Source organism: Rhinoraja longicauda, chromosome 10, assembly GCF_053455715.1.
Source record: "Rhinoraja longicauda isolate Sanriku21f chromosome 10, sRhiLon1.1, whole genome shotgun sequence".
Classification (NCBI taxonomy): domain Eukaryota; kingdom Metazoa; phylum Chordata; class Chondrichthyes; order Rajiformes; family Arhynchobatidae; genus Rhinoraja; species Rhinoraja longicauda.
In genome coordinates, this window is record NC_135962.1 from 37,915,978 (window position 1) to 37,936,965 (window position 20,988).

General features: G+C 42.3%; 1 protein-coding gene across 3 annotated transcripts in view; it reads left to right on the top strand.

The window, feature by feature from the left end:
• Positions 1-20,988, top strand: part of txndc16 (thioredoxin domain containing 16) — an 87,203-nt gene that overhangs the window by 20,236 nt on the left and 45,979 nt on the right. For all 3 annotated transcript variants that reach the window (XM_078406689.1, XM_078406690.1, XM_078406691.1), the window contains 7 exons: positions 3,646-3,736; positions 6,134-6,290; positions 6,539-6,705; positions 7,569-7,629; positions 9,404-9,533; positions 12,493-12,639; positions 17,625-17,684. In XM_078406689.1, coding sequence (XP_078262815.1) covers positions 3,646-3,736; positions 6,134-6,290; positions 6,539-6,705; positions 7,569-7,629; positions 9,404-9,533; positions 12,493-12,639; positions 17,625-17,684 — 813 coding nt within the window. The remainder of the gene's footprint in view (positions 1-3,645; positions 3,737-6,133; positions 6,291-6,538; positions 6,706-7,568; positions 7,630-9,403; positions 9,534-12,492; positions 12,640-17,624; positions 17,685-20,988) is intronic.

A 20,988-nucleotide genomic window follows, 5' to 3' on the forward strand; every position in this document is an offset into this window, starting at 1 on the left:
TCTCCTCTTCAGAGCCAGTTCCCCAGAGCCCACAGTTCCCCGATCTTTCCAAAGTATTTGGTAAGTTTCAATGTGATCCCCCCTCATCCTTCTAAACTGCAGCGAGTACAGGTCCAGAGCCGTCATATACTCATCATACCCACTCATCCCCGGGATTATTCGCATAAACCTCCTCCCAAACGTCAGCACATCCCTCCTCAGATATGGGGCCCAAAACAGCACACAATAGTCCAAATGCAGTCTGACCAGCTTCTTATAAAGCCTCAGCATTATATCCCTGCTTTTATATTCTAGTTCTCGAAAAGAATGCTAACATTGCAATTGCCTTCCTTACTACCGATTCAACCTGCAAATTAACCTTTTGGGAATCCTGCACCAACATTTCTAAGTCCCTTTGCACCACCGATTTCTGAATCTTCTCCTACGCCTTTATTCCTACTACTAAAATGCATGACCAAGCAGTTTGCTATAGTGTATCTTGCTACCCATTTGGCCCATTTAGTTCATGCAGGTCCCCTTCAGTCTAATTTTCCCAATTTACTCCATGGAATAGATTCCTTCCATATGCCCATCAACTCCACCCCGGCCATGTACCCACACGGCATAATTAACCTACCGGTAGGTCTTTGCAATAAGGGAAAAGGCTGGAGCACCCACGCAATATGGCTTTGGGGAGTACAGGCAGACTACACACACACAACATGCAAAGTCTGGACTGAACCTGGATTATTGGAGTTAGGCAACAGTAAGTAATACAAGAGACTGCAGATGTTGGACTTTTGAGCAAAACACAAAATTCTGAATGAACTCAGCAGGTCAGGCAGTGTCCGTAGAGGGAACGGACAAATGATGTTTCTGGTCCAGATCCATCTCCAGATTGGTCACACTGAAAAAGAGTCCCTGCCTGAAATGTCATCTGTTCAACCTCTCCACAGATGCTGCCTGACCCACTGAGCTCCTCCAGCACTTTGTTTTTAGTACCAAACAAGGGTTGCTCAGCAATTTAGTGTTACCCATGAAAGCAACAGCTGTTTTATTACACAGCTGTGGAAGATGGATGAATACAGTGCATTTAAGCTGCTGGAATCTGGTGGTCCATACATCAATTTATGTGAATCAATATTATTACAGAAGTTTTAAGACCTTCTAATAAAAAGCAATTAAAATTTTAAATGAATATTTCTATATTATATCTGGTGCGTGAGAATCTTTTCATTACTATTAAATGACCATATGAGAAATGGGTAACACCTGAATTAATCATGAAAGCGAAATGCAAGAGATGAAATCTCAACTGTACAAAATGCATGTAACCTCGAGCTATCTCTGTCACATTTACATTTACTTATTCAACTGTCCTCCTCCTAACCTCGCCAACGTCAATCATTCATTAAGTGCAGTTACTTCCAATGAAATGTGAATGTTTCACTGAGGAACCATGATAGCCACCAGATGGTGCACTAATACGGATTGTCAAGGAGTCAAGGAAACAGACCCTTCACCCCAATGTCAATGCTGAGCAAGATGCCCCACCTAAGTTAGTCCCATTTGCCCCCATTTAGCCCATATCCCTCTAAACCCTTCCTATCCCTGTACCTGTCCAAATGTCTTTAAAATGTTGTTATTGTGTCTGCCTCAACTACTTCTTCCGACAGCTCATTCCATATACCCACCTCCATAAGAACAAGTGGCCCCTTCGACTCCTCTCTCATCTTTCCCCTCACATCTTAAACTTATGCCTTCTAGTTCTTGATGTCCCTACTCTTGGAAAAAGAATATGATTTACCTATGAGGGGAGATCTATTCCCCTCATGATTTTATGCACCTCTATAAGATCGCTCCTCAGCCTTCTGCATCAAAGGAAAAAAAGTCCTAGCTTGCCCAACCTCTCCCTCAGTTCAGCCCCTCAAGACCTAACAATATCCTTGTAAATCCTCTGCACTTTTCAGCTCAATTGCATCCTTTATGTGCAGGGTATCTCAAAATGGCTTCACCAATGTATTGTACAACTATAGCATAACGTCCCAATTCCTGTACTCAATTCCCTGACTGGTGAAGACCAACATGACAAAAGCTTTCTTCGCCACCCTATGCATATACAATGTTTATGTTCAGAGAACTATGCACTTGTACTCCTAGATTCCGTGTAAAATGGCAATGGGTAACCTGAATTTATTTTGATGCAAACCACCAAGTGGCGCTGTAATGCCTTCCTACAAATCACTTAATTTTTAAAATATTTATTCCATTTTATTAAATGGAAATTTTAGTACCTCCTGCACTGTCAAAGAAAATTAAGTTCCTATAGTGCACAATAATTTGATGGCCCATCTTTCGATTGAATTGTGTTCTTAGTGCATAATGTAAGGATTTCACTGGAAAGTTCTGGTCAACTCCAAATGAATGGCCATGGATATCTTCAACTGAGCACTGACCCTGTTAACTTCAGCCAGAAGATAATTAAATATATCTGGAAATTAAATTGCTTAATGCCATGTTTTTGTATGATGTGCCTTCCAATTAATAATGACTAATAAAAAGAAAATTAATGCCTGGAACTTGCAACTCAGGCTGCAAAGACCATGATACCAATTTTTAGTTTCTTTATAAATTTGCCAGCTAATGCATGGACAATTGTGAATATGTGGATATGTGCAGTGGCATCCCTTAAAATACAGTGCATGTCTAGCTGTGAATTCCATGATTCAGCTTGGAGTGGCACTTATACAGAGGAAGTCTTTCACAGCATCAGTGAGATTTAAAGGGGTCCTACCTAAGCATGAATATGTGGCACAGTGGCCCCACAGTGCCAGATACCCAGTTCAATCCTGACCTCGGGTACGGTCCCTTTAAAATGTGCAAGTTCTCCATGTGATTGCGTGAGTTTCCTCAGGTGCTCCAGTTTCCTCCCACATCCCAAAGACGTGTGGGTTTGGAGGTTAATTGGCCTCTGTAAATTGCCCCTGGTGTATAGGGAGTGGATACGAAAGTGGGAGAACATAGAACTAGAGTGAATGGGTGATCGTTGTGGACTAGGTGGGCCGGAGGGCGTGTTTCCATGTTGTATATTTCAGTCAATCATATCCCAGCCTGTCTGGGGTCGAGAAACCAGCTCAGCTGTTTCCTTTTTGTATTTTAATCTGGTTTCTCAACAGCCATACAGACAGTTCCGCTCCCCCCACACAAATTGACCTGCGACTGGTCATTTGACATTCCTATCTCTCCGGCCTGCCCCCAAAAAGCCATGTAACCCTCTGATGCACTGACCCAGTGCACAGAACACACCATAACCATCCCTGATAACCATCACTTATTGCTGGTGGCTTCTCTCCACAATCCTCCACCCATGTCCCTGGCCCTGGACTCAAATCATTTTATTTCCAGACTCTGCACTGGTGCAGTGCATAAAGAAAGGTCTTAGTAGTGCCTGATATCCTGAGCCTTACTGAATTTCCCGGAGACAGGTCTAGAGTGAAATTGGTTATGAATGTTAGGTGCTGACAACATCCAAAAATGGACATCAGCAGCTGTTACCTAGCCAAAATAATTCAGTATATCTTGCTTTTTCACAGACTATATTTGGTTGTTTCTTACTTTGCCTCACATTTGATGCCTCAATAGTAGTGTGTTTATGCTTCATCATAGAGCATAGAGCCATAATGGAAACTGCTTTTGTTTACGGTGCCAAGTATCAGTTCGTATTAACCACAGAACAAAGTGTTTTGGAGGACCTAGAGTAAGTATGGACTTAATTGGAAAAGTAATGAATATCAACTTATTATTCTGAATTTTACATTTCAATTTAGTGTGGATTAATTAAAATATTAACAGTTCTGTTAAGATATCGGCCAGAAAATCAATTTGTGGGCACAAAAATGTTGCATGGACATACAAAGAGCTTATTTGCTATTGGCAGTAAAACCGAAAAAAAACTATTATTAGTTAACTAGAGTCATAGAGCTGTACAGTATGAAAACTAGCGTATCGGCCCACTTTGTTCATGCTGTCTAAGTGGGCATACTGGGCTAGTCCTATTTGCTTGTAATTGGTCTGTGGACCTCTAAACCTTTCCTATCCATATATTTGTCGAAATCTCATTTAAAAGCCATAATTGTATCTGCAGCTGTAGCTTCCTCTGGGAACTCTTTCCAGATAAGGACTATCCTGTGAGTGAAAACATTGCCCCTGAAGTCTCTGTTAAATCTTTGTCCTCTCATGTTAAGCCTCTTTCCTCTAGTCCAACTGGAAGGAAAAAAATGGTGGACTGTTAAAAATGGTGACCTTTCTTGATCCGTGATCTCTTCCACTGAGAACGGCAAGGTGTGACTTTGATGGGCAGAAAGGATGGAATTTCTTCCCTAATATCACTGTTGCTGCACCATTACAGAATGACTGCAGTGATTCACGGAGGCTAATTGATATCTTGAGCGAAACAAAATGCTGGAGGAACTCAGCAGGCCAGACAGCATATGTGGAGGGAATGGACAGGTGACGTTTCAGGTCGGAACCCTTGATCCGGAGTAGGTGGGAGAAAGTTAGAAAGAAAATAAGTTGGGGTGGGACAAAGTCTGGCAAGTGATAGGTGGATACAAGTGATGGGGGTGATTGGCAGATGGGTGGAGTGGGAGACAAAGGCTATAGGGGAGGGTATCCCATTTTGAGAGAAGAGGAGTGAAATGTAAAGCCAGAGTGTGGGATATGGCTGGAAGGGGACAGAGGGTGGGGAGGGAAAAGAGGAGATGAAAGAAAATATGGACGTCGGGGATGGATGAGGACTGTATGGAGGGGTGGGAAGGAACAGGGTGACTGAGATGGTGGGAGAGATCTGTGCAAACTCAAGTGAGGGGAGGAGCCGGGTAAAGTGAAGGAGGTATGGGGGCGTGTTATTGAATTTGAATTCAATGTTCAAACCGTGGGCTTGTAAGCTACCCAAGTGGAATATGAATTGCTGTTCTTGCAGTTTGTATGCGACCCCCTCTGGCAATGGAAGAACCTCAGATAGAAATAAATATCTTCTTGGGTCTTTTGCAGAGAAATATGACATTGCAAGCTCTGTCTGTGTTCCAAGAACATTTATGCAAAGTGAATCAAATAAATAAACATTGTTTGTATTTTATGCATTACATAAATCTCCCATGGGAAATAGAGCAAATAATAAATGACATTAAGAACACTCTAGCTCAAAGTGACTTAGCTTTGTTGTTGATACATTGTGCATTTTTCTTTAAAATATGGATGTTTTCAGTTTCCAATGCCGATTCTCTATTTTGAAAGGATTTGGGACTGTTTACAGTAGAGTGATCCTTGTACTCCTCCTTGGCTAATGAAATGCTCTGCACTGCATTTTATGTTTCATAGTAGAATATCCTAATCCGAAGAGATTATATAAGTGCATCAAATGAGAGAGAGTAAATAGGGCCTCTCAGAAACAAAAGTGGTCATCTCTATGTGGGGCCTCACAAGATGGGCAAAGTCCTCAATGAGTATTTCTCCTGTTTTCACCATGTCGAAAGACATGAAGACTGGAGAACCTGGGACAGTTAATGGAGATGTTCTGAGGACAGTCCGTATTACCGTCGAGGTGGTGCTGGACGTCCCAAGGTGTATGACGGTAGATAAATCTCTCGGGCCGGATCAGATATATCCGAGGACACTATAGGGAGCCAGAGAAGAAATTGCAGGACCCTTGGGTGAGATATGTGAATCATCATTAGACATGGGAGAGGTTCCAGAAGACTGGAGGCTGGCTAATGTTGTGCTTTCTATTTAAGAAAGACTGCAAGGAAAATTATGGCCACTATAGACCGGTGTGCAAAACATCTGTGGTAATCAAGTTACTTGAGAGCATTGTGAAGGATAAGATGTATATGCATATAATTTTGTAAACTTCTATCAGGTCCCTCCACAACCGCCAATGCTCCAAGGAAAGTAAATAGTGTGTCGGGTACACTCCAGATTTACAGCTCTTTTGCCATTCTTGTTAACTTGCACAGTAATGGAAGGACATGAACCTGTGTTTATTCTTGTGTTTCTGTAAATTTCTATGTGTCTATGAATTGCTGAAAATACACATTTCTTATCATATTCGTATGCCTGAATTCTGATGATTCATTTATGATTTTTTTATATGCAGGTTGGAAGACTCAGATAGACTTTCAGCAAGACTTTGGTTCTGTCATTGCAAGATGGTCTTAGGCAGAACTCAGCCCTGCAAGAGGTCCTTGTTTGAACAGCCGCTAACTACAGTTAATATACATTCCTACCTGAAAGTGCTGGAGGCTCCGCTTGTGGTGAGCTATGTATTGAAACTTTACTCAATTACGGGGAATTCTGATAACTTTTAAACCTCGTATGGATACCTTTAAAACCAACAGTTTGTTTGATTAGCTTTACTAATTTTGATTGTCTGAAAGAAAACTAGGAAAGTGTAGTGCAGAATCCTGGATCAGAAGCACAAAGATTTCAATAAGAAACAGTCTTTGTACGTAATAAATGTATCCCACATATTTGAGAGTGCCGCCTGTCTCTAATTCTGCAGATGGAATTATCCGTGGGACCAGAAGAAGTTTCTACAGTTCATATGCAGTTAAAAATGCCAGTTGTATTCCTGTTTACACAAAGAGAGACATATGAACATGACCGGCAAACTGCGGAATCCGTAGCCTGGCAGCTACTCGGAAAAGCAGGAGTTGTTTTAGTACCAAGGTAAGTTTGCTTGAAAAAGCGTTACATTTAGAATAAAACAAATCATTGTACAAAAGGAAGTGGAAAGGATATCTGCATTCCTTTAAACCATTCAAAACGTTTATCCATATTTTGCACCTTAAATTTAGAAATCTGACTTATTCAATCCATGTTTTACCTTGAGCAAAATACAAATGCTAGAGGAACTCAGCAGGTCAGGCAGCATCTGTAGAAGCAGAGTTCAGGTGACGTTTCAGGTCGGGACCTTCTTCAGACTCAATGGTCAGACGTTTGTGGTTAGGATCAACAGACTGAAAAAGTGATTTATTCACAAAATGCTGGAGTAACTCAGCAGGTCAGGCAGCATCTCGGGAGAGAAGGAATGGGTGACGTTTCGGGTCGAGACCCTTCTTCAGACTGAAAAAGTGTCCCGATCTGAAACGTCATCTGTCAATTCTCCCCACAGATGCCGCCTGACATGCTGAGTTCCACCAGACTTTGTGCTTTGCTCAAGATTACAGCATTTACAGTTCCTTGTGTCTACATATTTGACCTTGGATGATTTGACCTCTGAAGTGCACTATTCTCAGTTCCAATGCATTTCACATCTTGAATGTTCAGAAGGATTGCTGCACCACTGGATGTGCCAAAGCTGTGGAAATGAATTCAGCCCTGTTTCCCTGCATCACTTTGATTTCTGTGGCACCATTTAAAAAATATATTATCTTAGTACAGTATTTAACAAAGGTTTAAAAAAAAATCTATACTCAATCCATCAGAATAAAGATTTTAAATGAAAGTGTTAAACTCTATTGATACTAATTTTATGTAAATAATTTTACTGTTCTTTTAAAAGTGATATTGTTTGTTTTTACCTCCAACAGGGCCCAGCTGCAGTCTAGTGTGGCCAACGATGTTACTGTGGGCTTCAGACCTGCTGGAGGAGTATGACACTTGTAGTAATCATTTCAAACTTGGTTGTTTGCAAGTTGCTTTGCACATTGTTCATGCATCACTTTCCACTTGTTTGCTAATCTTCATCATCTGCTACTGACCATCGACATGTTTCTCCCCTTTTCCAAAGCTATATTTTCAGTATATGTTTCCTTTGGCCTTGTTGCATTCTGTCTACGATACCTCTGATATCCAGAGGCTTTTTTTCAGAACCAGGTGGGTATTTGGCACATTGGTTTACAAAAAATGACATAAAGAGCTGGAGTAACTCAGCGGGTCAGGCAGCATCTCTGGAGAACATGGAGAGATGATGCTTCAGGTCACACCCTGCTTGTGGTGGGGGTTTGGTTGAGGGGAGCTGGAAGAGAACTGGGGGCTGGACAAAACCTGGCAAGTAATAGGTGGATACAGGTGAGGGGGGAGGGGGGGGGGGGGGGGGGGGGAGGTTGTTTGATCGGAAGATGGTTGGACAATAGCCAGAGATGAAAAGACAAAAAGTTTGAGACAAGGGTAGAATATGTGCAAATTGTTAAACCAGAGGAAGGAATATTGGTGGAAGAAGACAGGGGGAGAGTGAAGGGGAGAAATGGGCGCTTCAGATCTTGCTAATTTTTCTAATTAGTAACAAGAAATGCACTAAGCTAGTTTTATGAATATGTATAAGTCCCCACGCATTGCTCCTGCTGTTTGGGAGCCTCAGTCGGAAACAATTCATTAATGTTGCTTTGCAAAGAAATGCTGCTGGATCCTGACTTCTGGATGTGTTAAACAGCAAGCTGACATGTTTCTTACAACCCCTGCCGGTGTCTCACACAGAGATCAACTGCACTGTTTCAATCATTTCAGATCAATGGTACATTGTCTGATTTACATAACATGATATCCCTGCTCAATAAAAGTTATCAATCTCAATCTTGAAGCCAGTTTATCTGTGAGGCTGTGAAGTGAGGAGAGAGAGCAGCACCAAGAAGGTAACACACAGCTGGAGGGGCTGCTCAGAACCAGCAAAGGAAAAGAAGGCTGAAGAACTCGCTATCCTACCTGAACCAGGCGAACAGGCATTGTGTCAGCTCCCCCACTTCAGCAGGCAGGCAGTAATTGAGTACAGTAACCATAAGACATAGGAGTAGAATTAGGCCATTTAGCCTAGTCCACCATTCAATCATGGCTGATCTATTTTTCCCTCTCAACCCCATTCTCCGGCCTTCCCCCGGTAACCTTTGATGCCTTTCCTTATCAAGACCAGAAGTTAGATGGTGTATCTGCAATCTACGATTGACATAGTCTATCTGATTCATCCTTCTCTCATAGGGGAAACTTGCAGGCTAACCTTACCAGGGTCAGTTACAGTGTAAAAAAACCCCACAAAGTTTTGTCAGTGAGTCAGACAGCATCTCTGGAAGATATGGATTGATGACATTTCGGGTTGGTACTCTTTCTCGACTAGACCCGCTTGTTTGTTTTTTAGGTGGGTGTGTTAACAATCAGGTCTTCTTCAGTTACCAGCTTAGTTTTGACTTCAGAGTATGGTCTTGTGTGGGAGAAGCAGATTGCAAACGATTGATGGAATTATCTTTATAAAATTGCACTCTCATGGTCACAAAACAACAATTATGGATATAAAAAATTAAACCTCTTCAGTCATGTACTTACTTTTCATTTTCCTGACTAATGAAACTGTACAAAATGAATTCCCCCCAAAATTATTTATGAAAGGTAAAATCTAAATTGTTTTTAATATTTCTGTTTTTTGATTGTTATTCAGGATTCAACCATCAGCTATTTAGTTATAACATCTGTCGAAGAAATTATTGATCTCATCAAAAGTGAGGGAACAGAAGTACCAACCACACAGAACGACGATGAAGACGAAAGTGAAGAACTGGATTTCCGAGGTATTGTGCACTCAAATCGGTTCACAAATTAGTTAAATCCAATGACAAAATCATTCACGGTGGATGACAAATTATCATAATTTGTATTACAGTTTTAAAACATTCTTTAAACATTCAATTGGGCCGAAGGGCCTGTTTCCGTGCAGTATGACTCCATGGCTATCAGGGAGGCGGAATCAAAAACTGAAGTGCATAAGTTTAACGTGAGATGGGAAACGATTGAATAGGAATCTGAGGGACAAGTTTTCCACATGGGATGGTGGGTATATGGAATGAACTGCTAAAGAAGGTAGTTGAGGCAGGTACAACACCATTTAAAATATATTTAAATAGGTTAATGGATAGGAAAGGTTTAGAAGGGTATGGGCCAAACATGGGCAAATGGAACCAACTTAGATGGGGCACCTTGGTTGTCGGCATGGGTGAGGTCGGCTGAAGGGCCTGCTTCCATATTATATGACTCTATTTATAAAGGGGAGTAATTTCCTGCCTTTATGCATCACAAAAGGTGAAACATTTCCAGCTACCACTTCAGTGGCTGATTGTTAGTCAAATACTGCATTTAATTCTTTATTTCACATTATAATAAGATTGTGTATGTAGTTTTCTTTGGTACTGAATACTGTAAGTTTCTTATTTTCGCTTGAGTTAATAGTCTGAGAAACATCTCCTGGCCAGCTTGCAGCTTTCCGGAGAGTTTCATGTTGTTCAAACCAAGATTGGAAAAAATTGTGGAAATCATAGAGTTAGGGTTAAGATTGATAGTTGCCGAGACTAGATATGGACAAGTACCTTGTGGAACATAGTGGCTCCTAACTGGAAGAATGGATGTGCTATTCCATGTATGGCAATTGATCATAGTTGAACAATTTAGATTCTAATATTTGATACAATACAAAAGCATAGAATATCTCTTTTGGGAAAAAGAAAAATGTCTTGTATCATCATTAATTTAGTTAGCCAATACTCCAAAAGATTAATGTGCACCTATATTTATGAGAGGAACAGGTTTGATGGCCTGAGGCTGTTTTTAAAAATCTTTTCCTGATGTTTTATTCTGCATTTGAAGAGCAAAATCACGAAACATTAATAGACAATAGACAATAGGTGCAGGAGTAGGCCATTCGGCCCTTCGAGCCAGCACCACGATTCAATGTGTTCATGGCTGATCATTCTCAATCAGTACCCCGTTCCTGCCTTCTCCCCATACCCCCTGACTCCGCTATTCTTAAGAGCTCTAGTTCTTTCTTGAATGCATTCAGAGAATTGGCCTCCACTGCCTTCTGAGGCAGAGAATTCCACAGAATCACAACTCTCTGACTGAAAATATTCTTCCTCATCTCAGTTCTAAATGGCCTACCCCTTATTCTTAAACTGTGGCCCCTTGTTCTGGACTCCCCCAACATTGGGAACATGTTTCCTGCCTCTAACGTGTCCAACCCCTTAATAATCTTATGTTTCAATAAGATCCCCTCTCATCCTTCTAAATTCCAGTGTATACAAGCCTAGCCACTCCAATCTTTCAACATACGACAGACCCGCCATTCCGGGAATTAACCTAGTAAACCTACGCTGCACGCCCTCAATAGCAAGAAAATCCTTCCTCAAATTTGGAGACCAAGATTGCACACAGTACTCCAGGTGCGGTCTCACTAGGGCCCTATACAACTGCAGAAGGACCTCTTTGCTCCTATACTCAACTCCTCTTGTTATGAAGGCCAACATTCCATTGGCTTTCTTCACTGCCTGCTGTACGTGCATGCTTGCTTTCAATGACTGATGCACTAGGACACCAAGATCTCGTTGTACGTCCCCTTTTCCTAACTTGACACCATTCAGATAATAATCTGCCTTCTTATTCTTACCACCAAAGTGGATAACCTCACACTTATCCACATTAAACTGCATCTGCCATGCATCCGCTCACTTGCTTTAATTGCATCCACTTGCTTTTAATTGCAAAAGATGAAATATATAATGTCACTTAATTTAATCAAGCTGCATAAATTTCCAGTGATTAAACAAATCACAGTGGGATGGTGGAGGTTCCTCTTCATGAAGTAACTTTTGTGAACACAAGTTTGTACTGTTTTAAGTTGTAATATACCCATGATTTGTGATGATAATGGTGGAAAATTTATTGTGGGTGTTCTTGATATCAAGACTGACAGAGTCCTGGAGATGTACATCACAGAAACGGTTCCTTTGGCCCACCTTCTCCATGCCAACCAAGTTGACATGCTGCGCTAGTCCCATATGCCTGCATTAGGTCCATATCTCTCTAGACCCACACATGTATCTGTCCAGTTGTCTTTCAAAAGTCCTATTTGTATCCACTTCTATAGCTGCATCTGGCAGCTCTTTCCAGATATGGACTACTCTCCCAGTGAAAAAGTTATCCCTGAGGACCCTCTTAAATCTCTCCCCACTCACCTTAAGCCATTGCCTTCTAATTTTAGAATCCTCTTTCCTGGGAGAAATACTATTCACCTTATTCATAACCCTCGTGATCTTGTACAAAACCATACGGTCATTCCTCCAGCCTCTGAAACTCTAAAGAAAAAAGTCCCAGCATTACCAAGCTCTCCCTATAACTCAAGCCTGCAAGCCCTGGTAACATCCTGGTGAATATCTGCTGCACCATTTCCATCTAAGTTACGTCATCATATTCTTCTGGAATAATAATGTTTGGAGGGGGGTTAGGGGAAGGGGAAAGGAAATCATTTATGAATGTGTTTTACTGTAGGGTCAGCAAAGGGGACCAGTGTCACTGTTGTTTTTATAAATTGAGGACTCACGATGGACTGTGTATGACGGTTTTGCTGCTGGAGGCATCCAAGAATATTAAGTGGTGGCATTTAACAATGGATGTACGATGCTTCTGAGATATCATGGTGATGCATATTTAGGGAAAATGTTTGTCTCAACTGAATCTGATGATTATTTTTCCACTCGTCAGGAGTTCAGGATGATGAAGTAGCAGAAACCTTCCACCAAAACACATGGAGAGAACTTGACCTGGACTTAATTCCAGCACTAACAGACAAAAGTTTTCCTCAAAGTTTGCTGGCAACTTCCCATGTTGTGGTGCTCTTCTATACTGCTTGTAAGTAGTGGGAACTTTTATAGATATATGTTGGGAAACAGAATTCTAGTATGATGGGATGAATATTTCTCAGAAGGGGGTAGCAAGGATTGAATAAAGTCATTCAACTGGTAGATTAAGAAGGAAGGGGAGGAGCTGGGGCAGAGATAAAGAGAGGGAGAGAGAGCGATTGCTGGCTAAAAGGGAAGGGAAGGGAAGGAAAAGAGGTAGGTCTGAAAGCTTTAGTTGCGTTAGCAAATAGGTGAATATGTTTGAATTTTCTGTAAGTAAGCAATTTTCTTTCTCCACTGTCACTGGTTAAATCATTGCACATTTCCTGCTGTGACCTACACCACGGTTTTGCATGTCCCTTTGTTCTCTCCCCCTCTCCCCCTCTCCCCCTCTCCCCCTCTCCCCCTCTCTCCCCCTCTCCCCCTCTCCCCCTCATCCCCTCTCCCCCTCTCCCCCTCTCCCCCTCTCCCCCTCTCCCCCCTCTCCCCCTCTCCCCCTCTCCCTCTCCCTCTCTCCCTCCCTCCTCCTTATTAATCTATCAGTTTAATGGTTTCATTAACTGCAGACCACCGTTGCAATCTGGCTCCACCATATCATAAATATCTATCATAGCTCCAAATTTTTCTCAGTTCCCTGTGTCTCCATGATCAAGAATGAGTTTATGGTGTTGTGTCAAACACCTGACCTTGTTTATTCAAGCTTATTTGAAAATCTGGCTATTTTCAAGGAGTTTTGTTGTAGAAACATGCCTGTCACTCCCTATCTGAGTACAATTTTGTTTACTCTTTCCCTTCCTGTTCCTTTCTCTTACTTCTGGCTATGATCACATCCTAATTATTCCATCTTTAGCTGTACTAATCCATAGGAATCCACATTTCATAACATCTTAATCCCTTCCTGTCTCAGGCCACATTTTCCACTCTCCAGCCCATGGAGGGAACAGAAAATGCAGTTATTTAGGATCAATGATGCACGGATTGTAATATTATCCTTAGCTTAATTCCCAAAGATAAACAACATGTAAAACGCTGAACAGAATTTTATCTTTGAACAACTCTTTTACAAACTCATTGTTCATCTCTTAAATCTCATAGCTGAATCCAGTATCCAGAGGCTCTGCTAAACGGTCTGTTTAGAATAATGAACATTAGAAGACTGTTTGCTTGCTCGCCCCATTAGTCGCTAACTATTATCTAGTTTAGTTTAGTTTTGTTGTCACGTGTACCAAGGTACAGTGAAAAGGTTTTTGTTGCGTGCTAACCAGTCAGTGGAAAGACTACACATGATTGCAATCGAGCCGTCCACAGTATACAGAGCAAGGGAATAATGTTTAGTGCAAGGTAAAGTCCAATTAAAGATTATCCAAGGGTCTCCAATGAGGTAGATAGCAGCTCAGGACTGCTCTCTAGTTGGTGATAGGATGGTTCAGTTGCCTGTTAACAGGTGGGAAGAAACTGTGCCTGAATCTAGGGTGTGCGTTTTCACACTTCTGTACCTCTTGCCTGATGAGAGAGAGAAGAGGGAGTGGCTGGGGTGAGATTCATTCTTGATTATGCTGGTGGCCTTACCGAAACAGCGTGGTGTAAATCGAGTTAACGCATGGGAGGTTGGTTGGCTTGATGGCCTGGGCTACATCCACAATTCTTTGCAATTTCCTGTGGTCTTTGATGGAGTTGTCCCCAAACCATGCTGTGATCCATCCTGATAAAATGCCTTCTATGGTGCATGTGTAGAAGTTGGTGAAAGTTGTTGGGGTCATGCCGAACTTCCTCGGCCTTCCAAGGAAGTGACATTGGTGTGCTTTCTCGGCTATTGCTTTGATATGGCTAGTCCAGGACAAGTTGCTGGCGATATTTAATCCTAGGAACCTGTGCTAGTGATACTCCTAGGAATTTGTAGTTCTAGTGTCAATACTGGGTACCAATTAAAAGAGGAATAACATCATTCCTTCCTCCCCACAGTGATTTTCATCTCAGTCCAGAGCAGTGCGTCGGATTGTAGTGCTACATGTAATATAGCTGCACTCATATTTGCAGATCTCTACCTTTACCCCTTACAACCATGAGGAAAGCATCACAAATACATTTAAGTATCTCACGACAAGATACATTTTCCTCCTTGAGTATTTAAGACTGATATACATTAAACCACTGAACCAAGAGGCCACCTGTTTTGTATGAATATTGCCATTTGCACCGATCAGCCAAAACATTATAACCACTGACAGGTGGTGAATAACATTGATTATCTTGTTACAATGGCACCTGTCAAGCGGTGGGATATATTAGGCAGCAAGTGAACAGTCAGTTCTTGAAGTTGATGTGTTGGATGCAGGAGAAATAGGCAGGAGTAAAGACCTGAGCGACTTTGACAAGGGCCAAATTGTGATGGCCAGATGACTGGGTCAGAGCATCTCTGAAACGGCAAGGCTTGTGGGGTGCTCCCGGTCAGCAGTGAGTACCTACTGACAGTGGTCCGAGGAGGGACAAACCACAAACTGGCGACAGGGTGTTGGGCGCCCAAGGCTAATCGATGCGGGTGTGCAATGAAGGCTATCCCGTCTGGTCTGAACCGACTATGGGAAGACGACAAGCCAGTGGAGGGAGGGTGATGCTCTGGGCAATGTTCTGCTGGGAAACCATGCTTTCGGCCATGCATGTGGATGTCAATTTGACACGTGTCACCTACCTAACCATCCTTGCAGACCAGATACACCCCTACATGGCCATGGTATTCCCTGAAGGCAGTGGTCTCTTTCAGCAGGATAATGCGCCCTGCCACACTGCACACATTGTTCTGGAATGGTTTTAGGAACATGAAGAAGTGTTCACGGTGTAGCCCAGGCCTCCAAATTCTCCAGATCTCAATCCAATTGAGCATATGCGGGATGTGCTGGATCGACAAGTCCCATCCACTGCGGCTCCACCTCGCAACTTACAGGACTTGAAGGATCTGCTGCTAATGTTTTGGTGCCAGATACCACAGGACACCTTCAGGGGTCTTGTAGAGTCCATGCCTCGGCGGGTCGGCGCTGTTTTGGCGGCACACGGAGGACCAACAGCATGTTAGGCAGATGGTCATAATGTTTTGGCTGATTGGTGTATATACTCACGTACATCTGGTGGGGACCTGCTATTTATAGGATGTTACAATAAGGCCCAACATTGGAAACAGAAACCCAGTAAGGCGTGCAAAATTTGCAAACCATTGTGAAAGTACATTAAATACACCAGATGCATGCTAATGCCTCCACTGTGGTCCATTGAACCATGAATTGGGGAACTGTACAAGACTTTTATGGTCCATGAGTAAGCTATCCAAGCAAAGATTGAATTATTTTTCATTTCTGTACCCATTTTGGACTTGATTATCGTTTTTGCATCGGTTGACCCTGTTGGGTTAGTGTTAGCAAAATATAACTGCTGTGTAGGTTTAGCTTTATTATTGTCATGTGTACTGAGGTACATTGAAAAGCTTTGTATTACATGCTATCCAATTAAGTCAGAAGATACTATGCATGAATACAATCAAGCCAAACTCAAGTAAAATAGGTAGAATGAAGGTAATGATACAGAGTGCGGAATATAGTTCTCAGCATTCTAGCGCAACAGTTCCAGAAACAAAGTCCAATGTCCGCAATGGGATCGATGTGAATCGGATAATACCCTAGCTTATAGGAGGACCGTTCAAAAGCTTGATAACTGATGGTTGAAGCTGTTCCCCTTCTTCTTCTCAGTGTCAGGTGCTGCATTACAAATATTCACATGATTACTATGGTTATTAAGCTTGCAGTGGGGGCCAAGCTAATACACTCCAGCAACTGTTGCCTGACAGTACTTCAGTTCGCTATTGCCTGGGGTATGTAGGATCTGGTGAGAAACATACAAAGTGTTCGCGGTGTTGCCCCGGCCTCCAAATGTTTTGGTGCCAGATACCACAGGACACCTTCAGGGGTCTTGTAGAGTCCATGCCTCGGCGGGTCGGCGCTGTTTTGGCGGCACACGGAGGACCAGGGTTTCCCAGCAAAAAAGAAGAATCCCGATTTCCAACTTTTAAGGCAAGGCAGATTCGGAAGAATTTTCCATGAATTTGCCTTGCCTTAAAAGTTGGAAATCGGGATTCTTCTTTTTTTGTTTTTTAAATATTTTTTTTTGGGAGAGAACGCCCTGCAGGCACACAATTGCATTCTTTAAAACCAATTAAAAGTTTTGTCTGTAGACTGTTCGTCCACGAGATCTGACCAGATTCTAGTTTAAATTGAGCAGAGTTGTGGTCAATGTCAACTGTGACCTTTTGTGCCAGGCATCCTTTAACTTGCAATGCAATCAGTTCTCTTCTTGGCATAGTATTTTAGTAATAGATATTCCCAGAATAACAGGAATTTTTCTCAAGTGGGCCAAATTGCTAAAAGCTGGAATGATCTCAATGCCTCAAATTTTCTGGAGACACAAGGAACTGCAGCTGCTCGAATCTCGAGCAAAGTACAAAGTGCTGGAGTGACACAGTGGATCAGGCAGCAGCTGTGGAGGGACTGGATAGGTGACATTTCCGACTCGTCTGAAGGGTCCCAAACCGAAACATTGGCTATCCTTCCACAGATGCTTCCGGACCCACAGTTTGTGGTTTGCCTTAAAATCTCTGCTGCACTTCCACGTGATCTTGGTGCTGGAGGTGTGGAGTAATCTCTGCCTGCACGACATTGCCATTGCTGTTGTGCAAGGGCTGAAGGAGGCTGATGTGAGGGTTGTGTGTGGGGAGGGTGGGGGAGCAGCCTGTGTGTTGGTAGAGTGAGAGAAGGAGATGGGGATGAGCACCAGTGTTTCCTCTCGGGCTGGCAAAACAATCAGTACAAGAGTCATTGTGAGAATAACAACCATTTCTCATACATTGACCCCACCACTGAATGAGAGTCTAAACCAAAACTTGACTATGGATAATATTGTAACATACAGAACATTTTGCATTAATATTGTCAATGTATATTGTTATTGTAGGGGATGCTGTATCGATGGTATTTTTGCGATCCTATGTGGAGGTTTCTACCAGACTTGCAGGTAACCAGTTAAAATTATTTTTATTATAATTCATTTTGTTTCCAGTAAGCAGTCTGCTGTGTACTCTCTTGGAATCATTACTGTGTATCATTGCCACTAAATTGTACAGTGTTGAGAGTACCAAGGTTTGTCTTTGTTGATTTTGTCATCAATAGTACAACTATTCAGTCAGAGAGTGGTGAAGGTGTGGAATTCTCTGCCTCAGAAGGCAGTGGAGGCCAGTTCGTTGGATGCTTTCAAGAGAGAGCTGGATAGAGCTCTTAAGGATAGCGGAGTGAGGGGGTATGGGGGGAAGGCAGGAACGGGGTACTGATTGAGAGTGATCAGCCATGATCGCATTGAATGGCGGTGCTGGCTCGAAGGGCTGAATGGCCTCCTCCTGCACCTATTGTCTATTGTCTATTGTCTATTATTTCTTTGTGCTCTTCTGTGCCAATGTGGTGCTTTGAAGCTCAAATGAAAATTTTGCTTGCTACAGCATCACTGGCCAGTAGACTTGGACAAGACACAAAACATTAATTACACATTAATACTACAAGACCGTGAAAAGAAACAGACTATGTAAAAAAACAAACAAGATATTAGAACAGACACACAATTAGAAAGCGTCCATAGTAGTGCAAGAAGTGGGCCATAGTGTTCCATTGCTAAGATAGATTAGGGTTCTGCACGGTGTTTCAATAACTGTCAGTTCTAGGAAATTGGCTATTTGCTGAACCTAATGGTGTTGGACTTCAGTTTTCTGCACCTCATGCCTAATGGTAGCAGTAAGAGGGCACAGCCGTTATGGTGGGGATCATTGATGAAAGATGTTGCCTTCATGAGACAGCGTCTCATGTACATAGAACAGATAGACTAGAGAACAGTACAGCACAGGACCAGCCCCTTTGGCCCACAATTTCCTTGCCACTTCTTCCAGAAGGAGTGTTTGATGTTGGACAGTGGACAAGGATGTAAAGTGGCAGATAGTCCATCTCCTGTGGGAAAGGGTCACCTGAACATTGGTGCAGTTGGACCAATGTCCAGGTGGTATGGTCCCTTGGGAATGTTGGAAGGGGCAGAGAGGCAAGTTGTGCCTGGTAGTTACATCTGGAGGTGCTAGAAATTATGGCGGATGATGCACTGAGGATGGAGGCTATTGAGGGGGAAAGTGGGTTCAATGGAACCCTGTCTGTATTCTGGGTGAGGGTGAGGGACTGGGTGGTTTTTTGAGCGGTCAATGTCTGTCACTTTCTCAGCTGAAGCCCTGATTTCAGACTCTCTGTGCTTTGATCCAATGAGGACAATGCATGAGAAACATCCCATCTAGTGAGTGACTCTGAGATGTATTCTTGACAACTGAACTTTTAAAGCCCACAGGGTCAAAAAGTCCCTTTGTATTCTTTGCAGACACCAGTGGAAGCTTTTTGTAATGTTGCTGAAGAAGTGGGCCAGGTCAGAGAAGCACAATACGTAATTCTGCTGGCAGCAGCAGACTGATTAAACTGTGCCTTGCTCATCAATTTCCAAACCCTGATTGGGGTCACTTATTTTCACAGGTTTCCAAGGTTTTTGGCAGCTGGTCAGTTAGTTAGGGGACAGACACCATGTAATGAGTGAAATGTCACAGAAGGAATAGGCCTGCATTTGAAATAACAGAAAACAAGGCAGGTTCATCCCTTCAGAGGAAGCAAGGTGAATGTACAGAGTCTTTATCCCAGGGTAGGGGAATGAAGAGCTAGAGGGCATAGGTTTACGGTGAGAGGGGAAAGAATTAATAGGAACTGAGGGGCAAAAAGTAAAAACTAAAAGTGGTGGGAATTGGGAATGAGCTGCCAGAGGAAATAGTTGAGGCAGCTGCAATAACAATATTTAAAAGACTTTCAGACAGGTATATGGATGAGCAAGATTTAAAGGGATATGGATCAAATTGTGCAATTCAACCAAAGCCAGAGGACCTTATTTAAACAAAGTTGACCTGACAAATATTTTAGAACTGCAAACTCTTCAGTTAACTTCTACGTATGTTCAATCTTTGTGGCCTCTATTAGGATTTTAAAGAAATTGACAAGGTGTTTAGGTTTAAGTTTATTATCGGTACATGTACTGAGGTACAGTGAAAAGCCGTTTTGCATGCTATTCAATCAGTTCCGATAATACTAAACAGAAATAAAATCAAGTCAAACACAAGTACAAAAGATAGAGCAAATTGCAAGAAACAGAGTGCAGAATATAGTTCTCAGCGTTGTCGCGCACCAGTTCTATAGACAAAGTCCAATGACCACAATGGGGTAGAGGTAAATCGGACAGTAACCTAACTTATGGTAATAAAGCATCCAATAAGAATTGACTGTAGGTTAAGTGTGGTAATTTTGATCATTGTAAAATCTCTGCTAACTTTTCCAAAGATTGCAATGGATTATTTAAATGATTTTACTGGGTATTACAGTGAACTCTTTGCAAAGGTTGTTGATGGTTCAGAGTAGTAAATCAATCTTTAGAACTGTTTGAATTGTTACCAAAAATCACATTACCATATACTTACAAGCCAACTTTTGATCCTCCCCAAATCCGTTAAAAAAAATGTTTATTAAAAGCTTTCAAATAGTCAGGAAATATATTCAGTGTAAAGAGGAATAATGTCCATGTTTATCAAAATATTCCATCTTTTTGACACAACACGTAGTGTTGCCCTTCTCTAAGGCCCCCTCGGTCATGGCTGACCATGGGTGATGCATCCTAGTTGTTGGCTGCTTGCTCCACACCTCGGCTAGAGCAGTGTCACTTGTGGCTGAAGAGACCAATGCGGGAGTGACTGTCTCTGTCGCAAAGGTCACATTTGTGTGTGGTCTCTGGTTTGTTGAAGTTGCTGCGCTCCTTTCTGCGTTCCCGCTTGGCTGCCACTGCGTTCATCAGTTTCTCTTCCCCGTTTTGAGATGTTGGTTCGGGGTACCTCTCCACCACGTACGGTCAGCTGCAAGGCTCTCCCAGGACTCCACATTGATGTTGAGTGCTACCCACATAATATTAAGTGACTGGTTCTCTACCAGCAAATAGTTCTGAAAGTTAACTCCATAATCAGTGAACAAATCCCTGAACATTTCACTTAGGTGTTAAGCAGCTGCCTTTTAAATTTGGCTAATGACAGCAGTGAGATTTACTAACCTCATTGGGTAGCTTTTTTACTGATATCAACATCTCAGTGAGTTGCTTACATTCCGAATAAGATAAATGGACACATCTGCCTCACATTTGTGAAATATTTAATGTAGGACCAATTACCAATGAGTCGTTTCTAATTTTCCGATTGCAAAGAGTGTACATT